The sequence below is a fragment of the Narcine bancroftii genome, chromosome 6, assembly GCF_036971445.1.
Source record: "Narcine bancroftii isolate sNarBan1 chromosome 6, sNarBan1.hap1, whole genome shotgun sequence".
Lineage (NCBI taxonomy): Eukaryota > Metazoa > Chordata > Chondrichthyes > Torpediniformes > Narcinidae > Narcine > Narcine bancroftii.
In genome coordinates this window covers 249,535,780-249,551,773 of record NC_091474.1, presented here as the reverse complement: position 1 = coordinate 249,551,773, position 15,994 = coordinate 249,535,780, and the positions used below count along the sequence as shown (strand labels likewise).

General features: G+C 36.2%; 1 protein-coding gene across 1 annotated transcript in view; it reads right to left on the bottom strand.

Annotated features, from left to right (window-relative positions):
- The window catches only part of LOC138737388 (dynein axonemal heavy chain 8-like), a 397,732-nt gene that overhangs the window by 179,978 nt on the left and 201,760 nt on the right, over nucleotides 1-15,994 (bottom strand). Inside the window, exons 22-23 of the mRNA XM_069888135.1 lie at nucleotides 14,192-14,295; nucleotides 2,206-2,382 (exon numbers count right to left, since the gene is read on the bottom strand). Of these exons, the coding sequence (XP_069744236.1) occupies nucleotides 2,206-2,382; nucleotides 14,192-14,295 (281 nt within the window). The remainder of the gene's footprint in view (nucleotides 1-2,205; nucleotides 2,383-14,191; nucleotides 14,296-15,994) is intronic.

Genomic DNA, 15,994 nt, shown 5'->3' with positions numbered 1-15,994 from the left:
ATTTTCCCAAGGATACAATACCTATTTCTGACATTACCAATACGCTTAACAGAGAAATTCTTCAAGGAGTTAAAGAAATTAATACGGAAATTTTTATGGAAAGGGGGGAAACCGAGGATAGCACTAGATAAATTAACAGAATGGTATAAACAAGGAGGCTTACAACTACCAAACTTTAAGAATTATTATAGAGCCGCACAATTAAGATACCTATCAGATTTTTATCAAACAAGGGAAAAGCCAGATTGGACTAGATTAGAACTAGATAAAATAGGGGAGAAGATACCTGAACATATATTATATAAATGGGATGAAAAATTGGTACAACATAGGAATTCTCCAGTATTGCATCATCTGCTCAACATTTGGAAGAAGATTCATGTAGAAAGGAATAAAACAAATTACCAACTACCAAAACTAATACTGATGCAAAATCAGCTGATCCCTTTTAAAATAGATAATCTTTCCTTTAGAGAATGGGAGAAAAAAGGGATCAAAAGAATAGAAAATTGTTTTTCGGGAAATTAATTATTAACCTTTGAACAAATGAAGGATAAATATAATATAACTCACGATACAATGTTGGCATACTACCAACTGAAATCCTACTTGAAGGACAAATTGGGAAACAGTCTGAGGTTACCAGAAGGAAGTAGTTTTGAATATGTGATTACAGACACAATGATAATCAAAAAATTTGTAACAAACATGTATATTAAACTACAAGAAAAGGAGAACGAGGAAACAAATGGTAAAACTAAACAAAAATGGGAACAAGATCTAAACATAAAGATAAAGAATAAAACATGGGAGAAGTTATGCTCCGGAACTATGAGAAATACAATAAACACGAGGTTACATATGATACAATATAATTGGATACACAGGCTATACATTATACCTCAAAAGTTAAATAAATGGGACCCAACAGTATCAGACAGATGTTTTCGCTGTAAAAAGGAAATGGGAACAACAATTCATGCAATTTGGACATGTGAGAAAGTGAAAAAATTTTGGGAAGATCTAAACCAGATATTAAATAAAATCACAAAAAGCAATATACCAAAAAACCCAGAGATCATCCTCCTAAGTAATATAAAAAACAAAGAATTTGGACTCGATTTGGATGGAGCACAAAAAAGATTTGTTATGATAGCCCTAGCTGTAGCAAAAAAATGTATTAGGTCAACCTGGAAATTAGAAGACAATTTGAGAATACAACAATGGTATATAGAAATGAATAAATGTATTCCATTAGAAAAAATAACATATAATTTAAGAAATAACATTACAATATTTGAACAAATATGGGAGCCATACATGAAACACAATAGAAAAGTCCTACCGTGGACATCTACCACCTAAAATGACAGAAGGAGAAGATAATGAAAAGAACTGACTCAGTGGAATTTCTTGTTTATTTTTATTGAGTGACAACATTGTTTGACGGGTTTAATATATCTTACATTCTGAACTTTAAATAAATGGGAGGGGAGGTGAGGGAGGGGAGGAGGGAAGTGGGGAGAAAACGACACTATATATTTAAGAAGGAAAATGTATGTATCTTGATCAATATGGTTTATAGTGTGAACAATAAAAAAATTAAATAAAACATTCATACGGAAGCACAATGTTCACACAGGTGGAACCACAAAGTTCCTGAAGAGTATTGGAAGCTCTCAGAAACCCACAGGTGGAATCACAAAGTTCCTGAGGGGTATTGGAAGCTCTCAGAGATTGTGGAAGTCATGAGCTGCTATGTTACTGTAGATTCCACTGGCCTTCCAATGAAATTACGATACATCCTCAGCAGACAATCTATAGATTTTTGGAATTGTAAGTTTTATATTTTGAATTTTTCAATTTCAATTTAACTAAAACTAATTTCAGATTATAGGTTGTATTTACATGTTTAATATTGACTATTATAACAAATTATTTTATATTTTAAGGTCTTGCAATTATAATTCTTGATGTATTTGTTATTCTGGATCACATCTTTATCAAACTGCATTGCATGAAAATACTTTAAATAATAGGCAGGATAACATGAAATTACTAACTTTTCAAGGAACTTCAAAAGCAAATGCAATTTGGTGGCTTTCAACAAGAGACACGAGTAACTGTCTCCTTAGTAAAACTGACGGTGTCGAGTTGTCGAGTTATTCTATTTGCTACAAAACATACTTAAGATAAGGTACTTACATTCAGAGCTGCTTCTGCGGCCTCTAATGCAGGTTTTGCAGCTATTAGCTTATCCTCTGCAATGTGTTTTTCCACTGCTATTTCATCGACAATCTTCTGGGCCTTATCTTTCACCATCAGGACTGCATTTTTTACTACTTCTGCTGCTTCTGCGCTCACTCTCACCTCTCCTAGCACCTGAAGGATGTCAGTGAAAATAATGAAAGATTCTAATTAAGGATATCTGGACAAAGGACTGGTGGTTAAAATTGCTTTCAGGCTGTCTGGAGAAACTAGTGTTAGGCACCAACAACCCTTTTATTTATGTTTGGGACTTTCTTAGCATTAACATAGGAACAGCAATAGAAAATTCACAATATTTTAACTCTATCATTTACTTTACTAAGACATTTTATGAAAGAAATATAGTTAAACATTAAATTAAAGATGAACATAAATTCTATGGTTCCTCTGTTTAAAAAGGGCTCCAGGTGTAGGCCCAGCAATTATAGGCCGGTAAGTTTGGTCGCTAAACTAATGGAGAGTCTTCTTAAAGATAATATGTTTAAGTATCTAGAGAGGCAGGGACTGATCAGGGACACCCAACATGGGTTTGTGCGGAGAAGGTCATGAATTTTTTTGAGGTGACAAGGAAGGTTGATGAGGGTAGAGCAGTAGATGTAGTCTATATGGATTTCAGTAAGGCCTTCGATAAGGCTCCGCATGGAAGTTTGGTAAGGAAGGTTTAGGCATTAGGTATTAATGTTGAGATAGTCAGATGGGTTCAACGGTGGCTAAAGGGTAGATGCCAGAGAGTCATAGAGAGTCTGTCAGGATGGAAGCCGGTGTTGAGCTGTATGCCTCAGGGGTCAATGGATCTCTTGTTGTTTGTCATTTATATTAATGATTTGGATGATGGAGTGGTGAATTGGATTAGTAAGTATGCGGATGATACAAAAACTGGGGGGGGGGGGGGGAGATGGTTTCAGGGACTGAGGAAGGATTTGGACAGCTTAGAAGAGTGGGCTGAAAGATGGCAGATGGAGTTTAATGTAGATAAAATGTGAGGTGCTTCATTTTGGGAAGAATAATCAAAACAGGACGTATATGGTGAAGGGAAGGGAATTGAGGAATGCAGAGGAACAGAGAGATCTTAGAATAATGGTTCATTGTTCTTTGAAAGTGGAATCTCACATGGATCGAGTGGTAAAGAAGGCTTTTGGTATGCTGGCCTTTATAAATCAAAGCATGGAATATAGGAGTTGGGAAGTGATGTTGAGGCTATCAAGGCATTGGTGAAGCCAAATTTGGAAAACTGTGTGCATTTCTGGACCCCACATTTATAGGAATGATATCAATAAGATAGAGAGGGTGCAGAGAAGATTTACTAAAATGTTCCTGGATTGCAGTATCTAGAATACAAAGAAAGATGGAATAGACTGGGTCTTTATTCATCGGAGCATAGAAGGTAGAGAGGGCATTTGATAGAGGTATTTAAAATTCTGAGGGGTATAGAGTAGATATGAATAGGCTCTTCCCCTTGAGGGTAGGGGAATTTGGAATGAGGGGGGTCATGAATTAAGAGTTAGGGGGCAAAAGTTTAGAAGTAGCACGAGAGGGAGCTTCTTCACTCAGAGAGTGGTGGCTGAGTGGAATGACCTTCCAGAAGAGGTGGTTGCAGCAGGGTTAATTTTGTCATTTAAGAAAAATTTGGATAGGTCCATGGATGTGAGGGGATTGGAGGGTGCAGGTAAGTGGGACTAGTGGAGTTCACTTAAATCAATACGGACTAGAGGGGCCGAGATGGCCTGTTTCTGTACTGTAATTGTTATATGGTTATATAGTATAACTTTCATTAGAAGGTTGACAAAGTCGAGAAGATTCAACTCCTTGCTCATAGGTGATGTGACAGATTATGTTATATTTTATATTGTATATAGATATGCTTTTGGAAGATAAATTCTGGGGTTTTTAGTTAGGACACTCACAGATACAAACACTTCAAAACAGATCTCATTTAAAATGCTGGAGCTCTCCTTAAGCCAGACCGTCCAGGCTCCAGGTGCCTTTGCAAAAACTTTGAAGAATGCCTATAAGGACTTCACAAGTAGGTGATAATTGGACACAATGTGGAGTAATGGATTATTATTTTGGAAAGCAACAGATGAACAAACTCAGAAGATTGGATCAGATGCTGCAGTCTGAGTGCAGTTTGCTGTTCTAAGAGGGTCATGTGGTTTTCTCTCAGTGAGAGAGAGAGAGAGAGAGAGAGAGAATTCAGTTCTCCAGTAGCAGTTGGGACTGGAACATGACAAGATGTCAAGCTTGTGGAAAAACCCCATTTTGAAGGCAGGTGTGAGTTCTTAGTTCAGCCTGGTCAAAGTCCTTGTGGCCCATACAAGTGGAGATGGCTGGCTGTATAATGTTTCACTTGAAATAAGGGAAACAAAAGGGAACTCTGCGGTGACCTGAAAGAAAGAGGTTATCATCTGGAAAACCCTGATGGGACAAATTTCTTCAGCAAGACACTGAAGTGGCTGATTGGAAGGAATCAGTTGTGGGTGTCCAATGAGCAACAAATCTCTCTCTGAAAACCAACAAGAACCTTCTGAGAAGTAACAAGTTTGGCAGAACTTGTGTAAAGAAGTTATGACAAATACTATTAATATATGATATAGATTACTTCATTATAATTTTTTCCATCAATTATATATTCATGCTCATCAGTGTTTTAGATGTGGAACAGAAATTGGAACTTCTCTTCATTCTACGTGGTCTTGTTTAAAGGTTCATCTTTTTTGGGTTTCTATTGGTAAGTTTCTACAATGGATAATGGGAGTGAATTTTCCTTTAATTCCTGAATTGTTTTTATTCGGAAAGTTTGAAACTCTTGTCAGATACTCAATTAAGTGGTTTTAGTAATAGCAAGGAAATGTGTCACTGTAACATGGAAATCTGATGTTTCATTAACATTAGATAGATGGCATGCTGAGATTCAAAGTTGTATTCCATTAGAAAAAAATTACATATAATTTAAGGGATAAATATTTTTATTTTTGCAAATTTGGGGTCTGCATGCAAAAGTATTGAAGTTAAAATTATGAATTTATATTTTTTTTTCTTGATCAGTAAAATTTTCCCTAAAAATATAATTATTTTATGATGTTTTTGAGCATCAACTGATGAAATCTGATTTAATTATTTATAATAGTTTTACAATGAATATTTTATATATTAGTTTTGGGATTAGATTAATTTGGGGGAAGGATAGGTTATTTGGGTTTTTTTGTAGTTTGTAGTTTTATTTTAGTTCTTTTGTTTTTATAAATAGATTTTCACAAATACTTGTTAATTTTTGATTATGTAGCTATGTTGTTATGTTCTTAATTTTTGACATTATATATGCTGAATAAATAAAATATTCAAAAAAAGATGAATAAATGTTAAATTCTGTGCACAGTATAAGAATTGCCTGATACCAGTGAACTTGGAGGAGTGAGAAGTGAGATTGGACTGTGAATCAAACAACTTTTCTGAACTTACACACACACATTACATACACGTGTGCGTAGAATTAGAAGGGGGTTAAGTTAGTTGGAATATTGTGTTCAGTTCTGATCACCTCATGACAGGAAGAATGTGGAAGCTATGGAGAGGGTGCAGAGTAGATTTACCAGGATGTGGCCTGGATTGGAAAATGTGTATTATGAGGGAAGGTTAGCAGAGCTATGGCTTCTCTCTTTGGAATGAAGAAGGATGAGAGGTGACATAATAGAGGTAGATAGGGTAGAAAGGCAGAACTTTTTTTCCCAGAGCAAGAGTAGCAAACACCATAGGACATCTGTTCAAAGTGAAGGGAGGAAGGTTTAGGGGAGACATCAGAGCTGTGTTTTTTACACAGAGAGAGTTGTGGGGTGCTTGGAATGCATTGCCAGAGGCTAGAACAATAGGGGCATTTAAAGACTTAGAGGGTTATGAGGTAGGGATGGTTTAGGTTTTTTGGTACAGGGTATCGTGAAGCAAGGCTGTGTTCTCGCACCAACCCTCTTTTCAATCTTCTTCAGCATGATGCTGAACCAAGCCATGAAAGACCCCAACAATGAAGACGCTGTTTACATCCGGTACCGCACGGATGGCAGTCTCTTCAATCTGAGGCGCCTGCAAGCTCACACCAAGACACAAGAGAAACTTGTCCGTGAACTACTCTTTGCAGACGATGCCGCTTTAGTTGCCCATTCAGAGCCAGCTCTTCAGCGCTTGACGTCCTGCTTTGCGGAAACTGCCAAAATGTTTGGCCTGGAAGTCAGCCTGAAGAAAACTGAGGTCCTCCATCAGCCAGCTCCCCACCATGACTACCAGCCCCCCCACATCTCCATCGGGCACACAAAACTCAAAACGGTCAACCAGTTTACCTATCTCGGCTGCACCATTTCATCAGATGCAAGGATCGACAATGAGATAGACAACAGACTCGCCAAGGCAAATAGCGCCTTTGGAAGACTACACAAAAGAGTCTGGAAAAACAACCAACTGAAAAACCTCACAAAGATAAGCGTATACAGAGCCGTTGTCATACCCACACTCCTGTTCGGCTCCGAATCATGGGTCCTCTACCGGCACCACCTACGGCTCCTAGAACGCTTCCACCAGCGTTGTCTCCGCTCCATCCTCAACATCCATTGGAGCGCTCACACCCCTAACGTCGAGGTACTCGAGATGGCAGAGGTCGACAGCATTGAGTCCACGCTGCTGAAGATCCAGCTGCGCTGGATGGGTCACGTCTCCAGAATGGAGGACCATCGCCTTCCCAAGATCGTATTATATGGCGAGCTCTCCACTGGCCACCGTGACAGAGGTGCACCAAAGAAAAGGTACAAGGACTGCCTAAAGAAATCTCTTGGTGCCTGCCACATTGACCACCGCCAGTGGGCTGATAACGCCTCAAACCGTGCATCTTGGCGCCTCACAGTTTGGCGGGCAGCAGCCTCCTTTGAAGAAGACCGCAGAGCCCACCTCACTGACAAAAGGCAAAGGAGGAAAAACCCAACACCCAACCCCAACCAACCAATTTTCCCTTGCAACCGCTGCAATCGTGTCTGCCTGTCCCGCATCGGACTGGTCAGCCACAAACGAGCCTGCAGCTGACGTGGACTTTTTTACCCCCTCCATAAATCTTCGTCCGCGAAGCCAAGCCAAAGAAAAGAAGAAGAAAGAAGAATGTATATGTGGGGTTTTTTTAAACTTTATTTCAAGATTTTATCACAGGAATAAAAAGAAAAATTACATTTAAAGAAAAAATATAAAATAAAGTAATATAATTACAATACAACATCAGTAACCTAACTTAATTCAAGTTAACCCCCCCTGCATACAAGAACTAAAAAAAAATCTATATAAAAAGACCCACCCTTCCCCTCCCCCAAAATAAAGAGTGAAGAATTAGTAAAATTAATAATATTATATATTAAAAAAAGCACACACAAAGAGGAAAAAAAAGTAACAAATAAAAATAGTAAAAAAAAAGATTTACCCAATCTAGAATATCACATCTAGGAATATACTTAAATCAAACTTAATTGCATATACTTAACAAATGGAGTCCACTTCAACTCATAAAAAGACATCTTATCTTGAATTGAAAAAGATATCCTTTCCATAATTAAACAAGACTTCATCTCTAAATACCACCTATCCAAAGTTAGTATATTTCTATCTTTCCAAGTAGATGCTATACATTTCTTGGCCACTGTTAAAGCTAAATAGATAAAAGAAATCTGATAATCATTTAATCCTAAATCAATTAATGATTGCATATTTCCTAACAAAAATATATCAGGATCTGATACAACACAAATATTATATAATCTATTAAATATAGATTGAATACCTTTCCAAAACTGTTGCAATTGATTGCAAGACCAGACAGTATGTAAAAAAGTACTAGCTATCTGATCACAACGAAAACAACAATCTGACTTACTAAGACCAATTTTTAAAAATTTTTCTGGTGTTAGATATAATTGATGTATAAAATGATAATTAATCATCGCTAATCTAGCATTAATCAATTTCCGAATACTATTTTGACAAATTTCCATCCAAGCTTCATCAGCTATTGTAGAACCTAAATCTTTTTCCCATTTCAACTTATCTTTATCCCAATCTTTCTTACTTTCAAATTCTTGTAAAATACAATACAAATCAGATATATACCCCTTTTCTGGTATTGAAAGTACATATTTCTCAAAACTAGTTTCAGGCAATAAAATCATTTGACGACCACATATTTGTTTTACAAATGATCTTAACTGATGATACACAAATACAGAATTTCCACTAATACCAAATTTCTTTTGTAATTCCTCAAAAGAACAAAAATGTCCTTCAAAAAAACAATCAGATAAATTTTTTATTCCTTTCCTTTCCCATTGTTTCAAAGTGATATTGGAGACCGTAAAAGGAACAAGTTGATTATTATATAATGGCAATCGCCCTGACCATTTATTTTAAAGCCCAATTTTATCAAGTTTACTCGTCCATAAATTCAATAAATGTTTCAATATTGGTACATCATAAGTTTGTAACAAATTTTTATTCCATCGAAACAAAAATTCATGTGGAGATTTTTCTAAAATAACTGCCAGTTCTATCTTTGCCCAACTGGGTGGATCCTCCATATTCATTAATGCACTAAGAAATTTAAATTGAGCTGCCTCATAATAATATTGAAAATTAGGTAATCTCAAACCTCCAAATTGAAAATCCCACATCAATTTTTTCATTGCTACCCTCGGAAATTTTCCCTTCCATAAAAATTCTCTAACTACTTTATATAAATCCTTAAAAAAACTTTTTTTTATAAAATAAGGAACTGATTGAAACAAATATTGCATCCGAGGAAAAATATTCATTTTTATAGTATTAATCCTCCCCAATAAACCTAAAGGTAAGTCCTTCCACCTAATCAAATCTAATTTAATCTTTTTTATTAAAGGAAGATAATTAATTGAATATAAATCTTGATATTCTGTATTAACGTTAATTCCCAAATATTTAATTTGTTTTGTCCACTTCAATTTCATAATATTTTTATAAATCGAATAATCATCTATACAAATTGACAAAATTTCACTTTTAGCCCAATTTACCTTATAGCCAGATAATTGACCATAAATTTCTAAAGATTCTTGAATTGCTAGTAAGGAAATATCAGGATCTACCAGACATAATAAAACATCATCTGCAAATAAATTAATCTTATATTCCTCATTCAAAACTCTCATACACTTAACATTTTCATTTTGACGTATTAACTGTGCCAAAGGTTCAATAACTATAGCAAATAAAGCAGGTGACAATGGACATCCTTGTCTAGTAGACCTTGTTAAATCAAAAGATTCTGAAATCTGTCCATTAGTAGCAACTCTAGCCTATTATATAAAGCCTTTATCAATCCAATAAATGAAGAACCAAAACAAAATTTCTCAAGTACTTTAAATAAAAACTTCCATTCCACTCTATCAAAAGCCTTTTCTGCATCTAATGAGACCACTATTGGATAATTCATTTGAGATTTAAATTTATTTATCAAAGTAATTAATTGCAAAATATTATCAGACGCATATCTATTTTTTATAAATCCTGTTTGATCTTTATGTATTATTTTAGGTAAATATTGAGCCAATCTATTAGCCATAACTTTAGCCACAATTTTATAATCTACATTTAACAATGACATTGGTCGATAAGAAGAAACCTGTAAAGGATCTTTATCTTTTTTTGGTATAACCGTAATTATTGCATTAGAACAAGATTCAGGTAATTCAAAAGTTTTATAAATCTGCTGTATTACATTCTTATAAATAGAGGATATATCAACATAAAAAGTTTTATAAAATTCTATAGAGAACCCATCTTCACCAGGTGCCTTTCCATTTGGCATATCTCTTATAGCCATTTCAATTTCATTCTCTGTAAAAGATTTATCCAACTCTTGTCTATCTTCTTGATTCAACTGTGGCAAATTAATATTTTTCAAAAAAGAATCTATTGCATCTTCATTTACATTTTTACACTCAGATGTATAGAGTTTTTTATAAAAATTACAAAATTCCTCATTAATTTTTTTGTCTAAAAGTAATACCCGATTTTTTTCTAATTGCTGGTATAATCCTAGATAATTGTTCTTTTTTTAACTGCCATGATAAAACTTTATGAGCTTTCTCACCCCATTCATAAAACTTATGTTTAGTTCGATTCATTAAACATTCAAACCGATATGTTTGTAATTCATTATACTTTAATTTTAAATTAGTTAACTGATTCTTTTGCATTTCAGTAGCATTTTTTTGAAATTCTTTTTCACTAACAATTATCTTTTTCTCTAAATCTTCAATCTCTCTAATTCTCTCTTTCTTTACTTTAGATGCATAACTAATAATTTGACCTTGTAAAAAAGCTTTCATTGCATCCCATAAAACAAAATGACTAGAAACAGAATTAGCATTATTATTAATAAAATCCTCAATTTGTTTTTTTAAATAACTAATAAATTCCGGTTTTTGTAATAACATAGTGTTAAATCTCCATCCTGGGGTTCTCTGAACATCTTGTGAACTCTGATATTCTAATAATAATAATGAATGACCTGAAAGCAACCTTGCCTTATAATCCACAGATATAACCTTATCCTGCAAATGTGTTGAAATTAAAAAATAATAAATTCTTGAAAAGGAATTATGACGTGAAGAATAAAAAGAGAAATCTTTCTCTGTAGGATTAAGTCTTCGCCAAATATCAACTAAATTCAAATCTTTCATCATATTAGTCACTTGTACTGCCATCTTTGATTTCTTAATTACTCTTGGATACTTGTCCAATAAAGGCTCCAATACCACATTTAAATCTCCCCCAATCATCACATTGGAATTTGTTTGTCCAAGTAATAAAGACACACCTACAATAAAAGCTGTATCTTCAACATTTGGAGCATAAACATCAAGCAAAGTCCAAGTTTCATTAAGAATTGTACAATTCAATTTTAATAATCTTCCTCCATTTTTCTCTTCGTTCTGTAACTGAAATGGTAGATTCTTATGCACCAGAATTGCCACTCCTTTCACCTTTGAATTAAATGAAGAATAAAAAACTTGTCCAACCCATTCACGTTTAAGTTTCAAATGTTCCTTATCTGTTAAATGAGTTTCCTGCAAAAAAGCCACATCAACTTTTAATTTTTTTAAGTAAGCAAGTACTTTCTTACGCTTAATAGGATTATTTAAACCCTGAACATTAAGAGAGGCAAACTTAAGTTGAGACATTACTTACAATAACACAAAGAAAAAGAGGAGAGAAAAAAAAGAAAAAAGAAAAAAAACACCCTTTTCCCTTATCCCCTCCTAAAACTACAAAAAAAATTTAAAATAATTAAAAAAACTTCACTCCTTAATCCAAAAATTGATAAAAAAAAAGAACAGGTAGGAGGTAACAACCACCTCCTCCTGTTTCAACTGTTCAATGCGGTAACTCCCACAAAATATTGGGTGTGAGATAACTCACACGTAGCTGATGACTTCTGGAAAATGATGCCCACCCAGCTCCCTCTCCCAACTCCCGTTTCACATTAAACTATCATCATTATCTGAAATCTTCTTAAGAAAAAAAAAAATTTTTAATCAACTTTGTCACTCCGACCACCATTGCTTCCATTTCTTCTTGGAATTCGGTTCCCATCTTGCGTCTCCACTCTCCTTGGAGACTGAGGTGGACTACGTCGTTCCTGAAATTGTGTAATTGGCAGTAATTGAGCAAAGTCCATAGCTCTCTTAGGATTACCAAAAAATTTTGGTTGATAACCATCTTGAAAGATCTTCAATACTGCAGGATATCTAAATGTTGCTTTATATCCTTTTTTTCCACAACACTTCTTTCACAGGATTAAATTCATGTCGTTGAGACATAACTTCTTGACTCAAATCCGGATAGAAAAAAAAACACGATTGTTCTGAACCATCAAAGGAGATCCTCTTTGTTGTGCATTTCTTATAGCCACACGCAAAATTATCTCTCTATCATAATAATTTAAACAACGAACCAAAACAGGTCTTGGATTTTGTCCTGGAAAAGGCTTTCTTCTCAAAGCTCTATGAGCACGTTCCAATATTAAGCCTTCCGGAAACTTATCTTGTCCTAACACTTGTGGAATCCATTCAGTGAAGAATTTTCTTGGATCTGATCCTTCCATATCTTCTGGCAAACCAACAATTTTTATATTATTCCGTCTAGATTGATTCTCCAAATAATCAACCTTTTTCACCAAATTTTTATTCTGAATTTGTAAAATTTCAATTGTTTTATTTACATCTTGTATTTGGTCCCGTATCTCGACTATGCCTTGATCACAACCATCAAGTCTTTCACTCGTTTCAAGCTTAAAGGCTCCATAATCAACCATCTGTTGAGTATTAATGTCCACCAAAGTATTAAGCTTTGTATTAACCTGAACTAAAGCCTTACCTATTTCTTTTATTGTTGAGGATAACTTAGATTCAAGATTCTTAATAAGCATATCTACTGGAATAGATTCAGGCACAGTAGGATCTTGCTGTTTCTGTGTAGCCAAAGGGTCTTCTATTTCCTTTGGTTTAACTTCTTTTCTTATCGTATGACTACGTGTGGAAACCCCTGCCACAACCTCCTCAGCAGTATCTGGAGGCTGATGGCCAGGGTTATCTTTAACCCATATTATGTATATGTGGGTTGTCAAGGGATCTGTACTGTGCTGTAACATTCTGTGTTCAATAATCTTCCTTTTGATTCTTCTATTCGTGAAGTGCATGACTTCACATTTCCCCACGTAAAATCCATATATTTTTAGAGCAAAGTATATCTTTGTTGTGATATCATTATAGATATAAAACATTGATAATTTTAATTTTTAAAATATATACATACAACACAGTAACAGCCATTTTGGCCCAATTTACTCCCCATTACTCGACATCCCCGGTTCGCTTTTGAGCAGTGGGAGGAAACTGGCCCCCCGGGGAAAACCCCATGCAGACATGGGGAGAACGTACAAACTCCTTACAGACAGTACGGGATTTGAACCTCTGTCCAATCCCAATCGCTGGCGCTGTAAAAGAGTTGTGCTGACCACTACGCCAAGCGATAATGTGTGGTTTTAGAGCAAAGTTAAGTCATGAACAGAATTATATGTATGCATAACCTATTTACCTGTTTTAAAAAATATAACCCAATTGACCTACACCCGCGGTACGTTTTGAACAGTAAGAGAAAACTGGAGCATCTGGAAGAATCCCATGCAGAGGAGAACGCACAAACTCCTTACAGAAAGCACCAGATCCGTACTCTGGTCACTGGCACTGGAACAGCATTGCTCCAACTGTTACACGAACCATGCTGCCTTTTTCTGGAAGTATTGTACACAGTCAATTTCACTTCATGTTTTCAGAAAGGCTACTTATCTGAATTAGTGTCGAGTTTTTAGGAATAAACAAGTATGGTCATGCAATTTGAACATCTGCAATTTATTCACTGGATATTAAGCAGCAAGAATTTGACAATGTACCTCTTTTATATGGCAACATTGGGACCTGGCCATTGCCGGAAAACAGAAATTGACCCCCAAAGGTAGAACAAAGCTTAAGACAGGAAATAACACTGTGGGGTGGCATGGTTAATGTAGCAGTTAACGCAACACCTTTACAGTGCTAGCAATCGGGACCGGGGTTCAAGTCCCACGCTATCTATAAGGAGTGTATTAATGGCAGCAGATTCAAACGTGCCGGTCCAAGGGAGATGCCAAACCACAGAGTGCTGGATAAGAGAGGTACAACCTGTAATTTAATAAATTAATGCTTTAACTGTTATTATCTTATAACAGTTGTTTAAATTCTTATTCATTCTACTCTGTTTCACAGTCCTTTTAGATATCGTGGTTAATTAATGATGTTTCTTGAAAAGTACATGTGAATTCAACACGAACCTTATCAGCATTGCGAGATGCCACTGCCAGTTCCTTTTCTTTTCTTGCCAGTTCTTCTGCAAGACGAGCCACTGATTCAGTTGCTTCCATGAGCTTGGAGAGACCTGCAATAACGTGTTTTGTTGGAATAAAAGCTAATATGCCTCAAATACATTTTGCATTCATTTGCTCCCTGAATTGAGGGGAAAAAAATGAAATATCTTTCAGAGATAAAACATGATAATTTGCAGACACTGTGGTTGAAATATAAACACCAAGCTGGAGAAACTCAGCATGTTAAACACTGTACTCTATATAGCAAAGGTAGACACATAACCAACATTTTGGGCTTGAGCCCTTCATCAAAGTATGAAAAAATGTAGGCTGGCACCCAAACAAAATATGCCCCACCAATTGAGTTGGGTTACACTATTTTTGATACTGTTGGGGGGTGGGGGAGGGAGAAATGACCTACAAGGGGCAAGCCACAGAAATCAGGGATCTGTCACTGAGTCCGGTCCTGTGGCTAAGAAGGGGAGGGAGTAGAAGTGAGCTGTAGTGATAGGGGATTCCATAGTTAGGGGGACAGATAAAAGGTTCTGTGGAAGAGATTGAGTATAAAGGATGGTATGTTGCCTCCTTGGTGCTAGCATCAGAGATATATCGTTTCGTTCACGACATTCTCAGGAGGGAGGGTAAGCAGCCAGATGTTGTGTTCCATATAGGGACCAACGACGTGGGTAGGAAGGGTGAGGAGATCCTGCAAGGAGAGTTCAGGGAGTTAGGCAATAAGCTGAAGAATAGGACTTCCAGGGTAGTAATCTCAGGATTGCTACCCACATGCTAGTGAGGTTAGAAATGGGAGGATAATGCAGTGTAACACGTGGCCAAAGACATGGTGTAGGAAAGAGGGCTCCAGGTTTTTGGATCATTGGACTCTCTTCCAGGGAAGGTGGGTCCTGTTCTGATGGGACAGTTGCATATGAACTGGAGGGGAACTAATATGTAGGTGGGAAGCTTTGTTAGTGCTGCTCCGGTGGGTTTAAACTAGGAGGAGGGGAACCAGAGTGCCAGAGCAGATAGAGGAGTGGGTTAGGGTTAGGGTCAGGGAAAAGATGATGTGAAAATTGCATGCAGCTTTAGAAGTCAACAGGTTGAATGTGGTGGAAATGTTCTCACGTGCATCTGTTTCAATGCAAGGAGTATTGTACAAAATACTCTTAGAACATGGATTAGCATGTGGAACTATGAAATTGTGGTCATTAGTGAAACTTGGATGCAGGAGGGGCAGGACTGGCAGCTCAATGATCTGGGCTTCCATTGCTTTAGACGTGATAGAATAGGGGGATAAAAAGAGGAGGAGTGGCATTGCTCATCAGGGATAATATCACATCTGTGCTCAGCCAGGACAGACCAGAGGGCTTGTCTATTGAGGCTATACAAGTGGAGCTGAGGAACGGGAAAAGTATGACCACACTCATGGGGTTGTATTATAGACCAGACAGTAGTCAATGAGAATTGGAGGAGCAAATCTGTAGAGAGATAGCAGACGGCTGCAGAAACCATAAAGTTGTGATAGTTGGATATTTGAATTTTCCACATATTGACTGGGACTCCCATACTGTAAAAGACTTGGAGTTTGTCAAATATGTTCAAGAAAGTTTTCTAAATCAATATATCGAGGTACCAACTAGAGTAAGTGCAATACTAGATGTTCTATTAGGGAACAAGACAGGACAGGTGACAGAAGTATGTGTAGACAAACATTTTGGATCCAGCAATCCTAATGCCATTATTTTCCAAGTTAATTATGGAAAAGGAAAG